We start from the raw sequence: 9,103 nt of genomic DNA, 5'->3' as shown, positions 1-9,103 counted from the left end.
CCCCTGCCTAGAAGAGCTCTCATTTCAGGAACCTCCAGTAAGATTCTGTGACCCTTTGGTCACCGGACTGGCTTTTCACATACGGGCTCGTGGCCTCATAGATGTGGTTTCAAGGAATAGCCCTGTCCGTGTGCATTCGTGATCATATATCTACAGTGAGGATGGCCATGCTGACTGCATTCTGCACAAGCAACTCAGAACTGTTGAGTCCTTATGGTTGAACCTCTTCTTGTCACCAACTCCTGTCCCTTCCTGATTCATGAGACTTTTATCTCCTGATGTAAACCTCCTTTTCTGCTGTCCTATCTCCAGCTTTCCTTTTGTGCCCACCTATGTGAAGACCCTCCTGTCTTAAAGTCCTTTGCATGAGTCTCCTGCCTCTCTAGCTGCATTCTTGTTTTGTGGTGGTTTTCCCTCTTTGTCAAAATGTCTCCTATGCTATTGGCTTCCTTTTCTTCACCAGGCTTTCAGTCTTTTAAATTTCCTTCAAATTTAGCTTCCGCCCCACAAAGCCTGCTCTCTCAGGATCTCATGTCTGCCTCCTTGCCAGAGCCTTCTACAGTCTCATTTTCCCGGCCTCATCTTGTGCCTGTAACCCACTGACCACTGGTCCCCAAATTCGCCCTCACTTTTGTGGTCCTGCTTAGCCCCTTTTCTTGTGCTGGTTCTGTTAACCAACCCCACGTGCTCAGGCTTGTTGTCCCTCTCTCTGGACTAGTCTTTGGAGAGCTCCACAGTTCTCATGGCTTCATCTGTTAACCGTGTCGATTACTTCGATCCTGTTTTTCAGACCTACAGTATTCATGCCATCCAACTGCTTGTGATTCACTTTCACTTAAACTTTTTATTGTAACTTCAAACCAACAAATTACAGGTTCTTCCTTCTGTCCGTACACCTCCCCGACCTAACTTTTTGTCAGTCTTCAGCAATGTGACTTTCCCATTTATCCAACCTTCACTCTTATAGAGCTATGACTATGGTATTTTGCACATCATTATTTAATAAATGATTACTAATTTTAGTACTACTGCAAATAAAATTAGATTTCAGTTCTCTCCACTTAAAATCTAGCAATTTATAGAACTTTGAAGAAATCTGAAATTTATTTAGTTTGGGTGAAATACCTCTGGTTCAAAATATTTCTTTTTATATTTCCTAATTCACTGTGGGAGGTATTGGATTTGCTGTTTTAGTTCTAGAGCTGCAAACTCGGAATGTGATTTTTTGGCAGTGTATTTTAATCAGGTTTGTTTATGATAAAGCTGCAGTGTGAGGTTTTTATCTGGTGATTATGTCTGAAAATGTTATTTGGCTATCTTATGGGACTTACTATATGTAATGAAAATGGGGGGAAGCAGTAATCTCTGAAATTCTTGTGCAGCTTTGAGAAACGTTCTGCTCTTTGAGTATCTGGAAATCACAAATTTTTTTAACTTTGGTAAACCCAAGATGACCCCTTTTCTTTCTTGGTTATTTCCAGTGGTCTGACCTACTGCTAAAACTGGTCTGCTGGCCTGTCAAATGCATCTTTTTATTTACTTATCCCTTAATTAAAGCTGATCTTGAAAATATTTGTGTGCAATATGAAATGTTTACTTAAGTGCCAATGCACATTATTACTACTTGGTCTTAAAGATGAGAAGCACAAGGGAAATCTAAAATAGTAAGCATAAACAAAAAAATGAAGAAATTACTATTTTCATTTTAATTTCCTCCTGGAAGTCATAAAAAGAATTTATACATTCTGTGCATATAAAATTTAGACATTTCAGATAACAGTGGTGTTAGGTGGTTTAAGGTGAGTTTTACATGTGCTGTTTCACCTGGTTGGCTTTTCATATAATGGTTATAGACACTGTCCTTCCCACACATGTGTTAAGAGTACGGTCTTCCCCACATTCCACTTCCGCTCACATATTGAGAGTTTGGGTTCCCAGTAATTGTATAGACTGCAAACTCTGACTGCCTAAATATTTTCAGGCAAGCAGAGTTGAGTCTTTGATTTAATTTTCTCGTCAATACTAGTGAGTTCGTAGTACCTAGGATTTTCTTTTCTCCAAGATTTTATTCTAAGTGGTAGAACTGAATTAGGGTATTCTTTGTAGAAAAAGTAACTTTTGATTAGAGGCTGTGCAAACTTTGGGGAATCAGTCTTTGTAACTGTATTGTTTTTAGTCTTCTCTGCTGAAAGGAAAAAAATGCTTTGAAGAATAAAAAAATATTGACAGTAAGAACCAGCATTTTTATGTCTTCTCTACAATGTTGAAACTCACAGTATTAAATTTCAGATTAATCTGAAGTCTAAAAAGAAATATATCAAAATGCGAAAGCAGTTTTTGTGTTAGGATGGTGGATTTTTTTTCCTTTTCAAAATGTTTGTAATGTGTTTATATTTTATAATGGAAGCAATAAATGCAAATGTTAAATTTATCTGAGCCTCCTATGGTGAGTATAATCATCACGATGGTTGTAGACAGCTCTTCTGTAGCCCAAAAAGAAAATGAGCCCAATTTTTAAAACGTGGACGTACTTGTATTGCCACTTAACATATTCGAAGAGAATCAAGACTATTAATAGAAAACCCATGAGGGCTGGCATGTTAGCTCATTTGATTAGACCAGGGTACTGATACACCAAGGTCCGGGGTTTGATCCCTGTACTGGCCAGCCGCCAAAAAAAAAAATAAAACCCTTGGGAATTTTTTTCTTCACAGGAACCCAGGCTTCCTATATATTATTTGTAAAAGTCCTAGCTCCTCCTCCTGCTGCTGAGCTGGCAGGAGGCACTGTGCTCAGTGCTGCCTCTCCTGCCCTGCCCTTGCCTCCCAGGCTTCGCCCTCCAGAGCCCTCGCCAAAACCCTCATCTGGCTTCCAGTGGCAATTAGGGGAACGTGGGTGGTCCACCCTCGCCTACAGGGTGCTCCAGGATCTGGCCCTTCTGTACACTTTCCCCTCCTGTACTTCCCTGCAGCCTCCCTGGTAGTAATCCCCTCTGCCCCGGTCTCAGCCCCATCTTCCCCTGCTATTGGTCAGCTTTCCCTGACCAACTGATCTCATGCAAGGAAGGCATCTGAGCATACAATGTCACACACCCAGTTTTGTTGTCCTCATCCCTTACCACTCGGAAGTTACCTGTGTTCCCATTACCTGTCCTCCGCGTGAAATGTGAGCTTTACAACAAGAACTTTGTGACAGTCACCAGATCACCAAGTCTTAAAACTATGGTAGGTGTTTAATAAATATGAATTATCACAGCCATAGACTGAAGAAGGTATATCTCCATTTTGCAAATAAGGAAATTGAGTACAGAAGTTAAATAACATTCTAAGCATCATTCAAGTGGCAGAGCTGAGAATCAAACACAAGTTTCTGTGTCCAGAGCCTTCACATGATTATGCTACCTCCCTCGTAATATGGAGGTTGTTTCTCCAGGTCACCTCCTGGTCACTATTCACTGAAAGCGTAGGGGAAAATAGGAGGCTGAATTGCCATCCATGCTTTGGATTCTCATCTGTACAAATCCCAGGCTGGGGACTTTGATGCTCTTCGACAGACCATTGTACCTTGAGGATTCTGTACAAGAATGAGAGGTTGAAGTGGTATCTTGGTTGTATGTTGCAGCTTGACCAGGAGGCATTTACCAAAACAAAAACTAAGAAAACTGGTGACCAGTGCCTAGGATCACTTCTCAGCCTTTTGGCTAAGATCAAGTGCAGAAGTGCATAGGAATTGCTATAAATGGTTCATGTGAAAATCTGTTGAGTTTCTATAGAAGGGAATTAAACAGTAAGTAGATCACAGCTGTAGCTTCAAAATGAAAAGTTCATAAACCATGATGAGCTTACCACGTGGAAACAACTAAATAACCCATCACAGGTGCACAAAAGCTGCCCACTGCCATAACAAGAACACTGAGGAAAGAGATAAAGGAAAAAACTATTCGTAGAAGTTCAATCCCCCTTCAAGTCATGTTTCAAGTCAGGAGACTAGCTGTAGCATTAAGAATTTTTAAAAGTATATCACTGGGTTTCTTACAAGGGAATAATTAGTTACTTGTGTTTGTGTTTTTGGTTTCGTAATTTTAAATCGATAGTATTCGTTCTCTGCAAGAATTCTTCAGATGATACGAAGACATTTTAAAGCATACCTGGTATCCCCAGACCCCACTGATGCATGACCGATAGGTGTGTTTTGCTGCCCTCTGCTGCTCACAGGTGGTACAGCAGTGACTGAACAGCCCATTCCCAGGACTGCCACTTGGTATTGCCAGAAAGCTGGGGAAGCTTGGGGAAAAAAGACTTACGAATTGTTCTCTCCTAAGGCAAACTCCCTACTACAACCAACCCAACCAGTCCGTGCATGGCTGTGCTCCACTCCCACCCAAAATTAAAGTGAAAAATACTGTTTCTGCTAAGACATCAATGAGATGATCCTGGGTTTTCAAGTTATTTGAATGGCTTATGTTAATAGAAAGATGATTGCTGTAAGAGACACCCCTGTGGGTCACCAGGAGAGCTGGCTGATCACTCTCAAAGTGTGCTCTTTAGATTCATCTTGTCTCCCAAAACAAAATCTCAGAGGACAGACAAAGCCGACCACCCCTGTACTTTGCCTCCATCATGTCCATACATACATATATACATGTGCTGACTTTGGAGGAACAAATATTTTCACTCATTGGATATTGGTATGTTGGAGTTAGTGCTTGTTTGAATCAAGACTCACCTTAATGGCTGGATAACCTTAGCAAGTCACTTAACCTGTCTCAGCCTGTTTCTTCATCTGTGCAATGGGGATAATAGTAACTAGTTATTAATCCAGTGAATATAAAGTCCTAGCTATATGTCAAGTGTTTTGCTGACTTTTTAAAGATATGCATGGGAAAAAAGCTGATCCCACTGCCTGGCTCAGAAGTAGCCTTCTAATTTTCACTACTAGGAGTGTTTATTTCCTTATTACATAAGCAATGTTCGTTTGTCAGCTAACTAAAAACCATCATCAGCAACTTTTTTTTCCCTCCCTGTGAAATGCTATTTAAAAGGCGTGGTCCTCTCATTTTTTCCCTACTTAATGGAGACTTATGTAATGTTAGAGTTGGAAAGAATCTTAAGAGTCATCCAATCCAGCTTTTTGCCCAGTGTAGGACTCTCCTATAACCCCCTGTATGGACACCTCCACCTGGCCAGGTGGCCTATCCTTCGGGCAGCTCGACTATTAGTTCCTTCTTGGACCCAAATCAACTTCCTTGTTGATGTCCTAGTTGTGCTCGGTAGATCTTCTTAGGAAAAATATCAGTCTTCTCTCCATTATGAGAGCCCTTTATATATTTGAAGAGAGCTATTACTTCTTCCTTTGTCAAAAACCATCTTTTGTCCAGGCTAAGGTAAAAGGAAATAATAACCACTTCAACCTACGTGGATCTTTTTTTCTAAAATATTTCCATGGAGTACTTTTGTTTTCAAGGAAATACCGCCTTTATTAAGGTGATGGGACCTTACATATTTTGATTCTATAAAAGGGTTCAAATGATGACTTGAGATAAAACATGAAAGTAATTGCCATTAGTTCTCCCCCTGAAATGCATTGCTACAACAATTGGTTCTTGCTCTCAGGCAGCATTTGCAAACTGAATTCCCCATAAAACTGGGAGGCAAAAGGTAAGGCTTGGTACAGTGTGAAGTTCAGGGTGCCATCCCCAGAGTCTGACTCTGTAGCTCTGGGCTGGGGCCCAGGAATTCACATTTTAACAAGTGCCACGGGTTCTCCCACAACCGCATGGCAGACGTTACCCAGGAGGGCCCGGTCCCTCCGCCCCCCAAGCCGGCACTGCCTGACAGAGCCACCCTGTCCCCAGCTAGCCATGTGCAAGACATCATGAGCACACGCACGGTGTTGGGCGCCCGTGCCTGAACGAGTCTCCTTTCCCTGGCTAATCCCTTGCCCTCTTCCTGTTATTTCTCACCCTCTTGTTCGATGCCTGGGATGCCAGCTGAAGTTGGTGGGGGGAGGGGAGGGCTTGACCCTTAATGAGCACTTAGCTCTGACCATTTTACTCACATTCACTCTAAGCATTTTACTCACATTCACTTATTTAATTCTTCATTTGAGATAGGTTCTAATGTCACCATTTTATAGATGAGGAAATTGAGGCACAGAATGATAAGGCTGTTTGCCCCAGGTCACCCAGCCAGTAAGACAGCGAGCCAGGGTGGGGACGCAGGCAGGCTGATTCCAGGAGGCCTCCCGTGTGCTCTGCTCAGTGCCTGGACCTCTTCCGGTCCCAAAGGCACTTCCAACTCAGCATGGGAAATGGTCACTTTGCTTCCCATCACCACTCTCTCCAGTACTTTCTTTCTTGGTTGGTGCCATCACTTCCATGAGAAACTCCCTTTCTGCAGGTCCCTCAGCCAGCTTCCCACCTCTTAATCCTAAGCCCAGCCCTTCTGAGGCCATGCTACCTGCCGCCACCCCATCCCCGCTGCTGGAGCTCATCAGTTTGCAGGGGAGCCCTTAGTTCTGCTCGTTAAACAAGTGCTTGCCAGATGCCAGCAGCCCGCGAGGCTGTGGTGCCTGTTGCCTGAAGTGCTGCAAGAGCTTTGACCTGCTCTCCCAGCTGCCAGTCTGGTCCCCTTCCTGTCCACCTCCGCCGTGGTGATTGTGAAACGGCACCCACCTCTGCCATGGTGATTGTGAAATGGCGTTCTGATCTTGCCGCTCTCCCCTGCTGAGAACCCTCCAGCGGCTCCCCCCAGCCAGCAGGACGAAGACCCAAACCTCTACGTTTGCCTCTGCCTGCCCTTTGAACTCAGTTTCTTCCTGACCCCTACTTTGAACACGTACTCCAACCAAGCTGCTAGTTCCCTGCACACAGCATGCCGTTGTCACCTCCCGCCTCCCTGCACTGGCTGCCCTCTCTCCCTGGATGGAGGATCCAGACACCCTGCCCCTGGCTGTGTACCCGGTTTGGGGACAAACTTTAATTTTGACATAATTTCACAGTTACACAAAAGTTGTAAGATAGTACAAAGAAATCCCCTATACCGTTGACCTGCACCCGGATCATTGTTAGCATTCCACCACATTTATAGGCACGTGTGCGTGCACACACGCAGCATATGTGTATGTTTTTCTGGGCCATTTGAGAGTGAGTTGCAGACATATCATTCCTCTTTACTCCTAAATACACTGGTGTTTATCTCCTAGGAACAAACACATCCTCTTACATAACCAAGTTACAGTTATCAAAATCAGGAAATGTAACATTTACACAATGTTTTCTGATCTACAGGCTATGGTCAAATTTCACTGATTGTCTCAGTAATGCTCTTTACAGCTAGTTTTCTCCTGGTTTGGGATCATGCATAACATTTAGTTGTCATGTCTCCTTAGTCTTCATTAATCTGGGACATTGCCTCTTTCACAACACTGGCATTTTAAAAGAATACAAGCTAATTGTTTTGCAGAATGTCCCCAGAATGTTTGTGTGATGTTGCCTTGGATTAGGTTCCGATTCTGCTTTTTTGGCAGGGATAGCCCTGAGGCGATGCTGTGCCCCTGGCACAGCACTGCAAGGGCCGTGGGATGCTGCGGGTCGCCCCGTTTCTGGTAATGGACACTGATGGCCTGGGAAGGGTGGGGTCTTATTTCTTCCAACCTCAGTTTTCATATTGCCTTTTCTAAGGAGTATTTCTTAGACCCCGCCTCCCTGGCACCCACAGAAGGGTTAGGTGTTGTCCCCACAGTGGCTGGGGACAGTGCCTCATCTGTATGCGTCCTCGTCGTATGTACGTCTCCCTGCTTTCCTGCAGGTCGCATGAGCATGAGACCACACGTGCTCACAGGGCAGCCCCTGCTCCTATCCAGGGCCTGGCACACAGTAGACGCTTAATAAATAGCTGCTGAGTGAATGAAAAGAATGAGTGAGATGTTTGGGAACTGATTCAGTTCCAGAGCAGAGCCTCCAAATCTCTCCAGATGAGTCTTTTGTCTGTGGCCTTTCTCTGCTTTGTCCATGAAGCACGGCTAACTTCTTGGGTTTCTTTTCATGCCGGATCCTCACTGAAAGCATGAAAATCTGACTAAATCCTGGTGGAGAGGCATGATCTTTATCCTTCCATTTGGGAATCACAGAATGGACCAATTTTAGAAACTTTGAACCCTCATTCTGGATTTTTCCATGTGTTTGTCTCAGGAGGGAGGGTGGGAGTGGGGAGATTCCCTGGGTCTTTGTTGTGTGAAATATTCGGACTCAACAGAGCAGCACAGAGAGCCTTTCATAATAAGCAGAGCCTCCTCCCCGCTGCTCCGCCCAGCCCACGCTTCATGCCTGGTAGGGAGGCGACTCAGGAGATCTCTCTCTCCCTTTGCTCTTTCAGACGCAGGAGGAGGGAGACGCACTGATGGCATTGACCTCTCCTGCAGGCAGCTCGGCAGATGGCATTGACCTCTCCTGCAGGCAGCTCGGCAGATGGCATTGACCTCTCCCGCCGCTCCAGGTCACCAGGTCTCCTGGTCTCCAGGTGCAAGGGCTGCACTCTCTGCCTCGGCGGCTTCAGGAAAACCCTGGACATGTGGTCCTTGGCCATCTTTTCTGCACCGTTTGCTATTTGTGAAGCTTAGGACAGCACCAACTCACTCAACTGGATCCTCAACCAGATCGCTCTGTGAAGTCACCGCTGAGAACAGCTGTGTAACCAGGGCTTTGTGAATGATGAATAACAGCTGTTGTGCATTGTTTCTGGGTGGAGATTTCTCAGGAAACCAGGCCTACTTTGCCAGCCAGTAGGATGGGGGTCATGGGTCTCCACCAGTGAGTACTGGATGAACCATGCGACCCGAGCTGCAGGTTCATTTGGTCCGGCTTGCTCTTACCCCATTACATAGATGGCGACTGAGGTCAGGAGACAGGGCTGTGTGTGAAGCGAACCAGTGAACCCCTGCGACATGATGGTTGCAACACATACCTTAGCCGCTTCCAGTCCCAGTGCAGGGAGACATTCAAGGATGAATGTTCTGAGGAGGTGGGTGGGGAGGGGCCTCAGGAAAAGGTTGGGCAGCTGCAGCACTTGGGGTGGCCTCGGGTGGAGGCGAACCTGGTGCCCAT

General features: G+C 45.0%; 1 protein-coding gene across 2 annotated transcripts in view; it reads left to right on the top strand.

The window, feature by feature from the left end:
* SSR1 (signal sequence receptor, alpha) overlaps positions 1-8,736 on the top strand; it is a 42,657-nt gene extending 33,921 nt beyond the window's left edge. For both annotated transcript variants that reach the window (XM_008567038.1, XM_008567037.1), the window contains one exon: positions 8,376-8,736. In XM_008567038.1, coding sequence (XP_008565260.1) covers positions 8,376-8,400 — 25 coding nt within the window. In that variant the 3' untranslated portion in view covers positions 8,401-8,736. The remainder of the gene's footprint in view (positions 1-8,375) is intronic.
* The last annotated feature ends 367 nt before the right edge of the window (positions 8,737-9,103 follow it).

The sequence above is a fragment of the Galeopterus variegatus genome, unplaced genomic scaffold, assembly GCF_000696425.1.
Source record: "Galeopterus variegatus unplaced genomic scaffold, G_variegatus-3.0.2 Scaffold287, whole genome shotgun sequence".
Taxonomy (NCBI): Eukaryota; Metazoa; Chordata; class Mammalia; order Dermoptera; family Cynocephalidae; genus Galeopterus; species Galeopterus variegatus.
The sequence above is the reverse complement of the archived record's forward strand: the minus strand, read 5'-3'. Positions and strand labels throughout refer to the sequence as shown.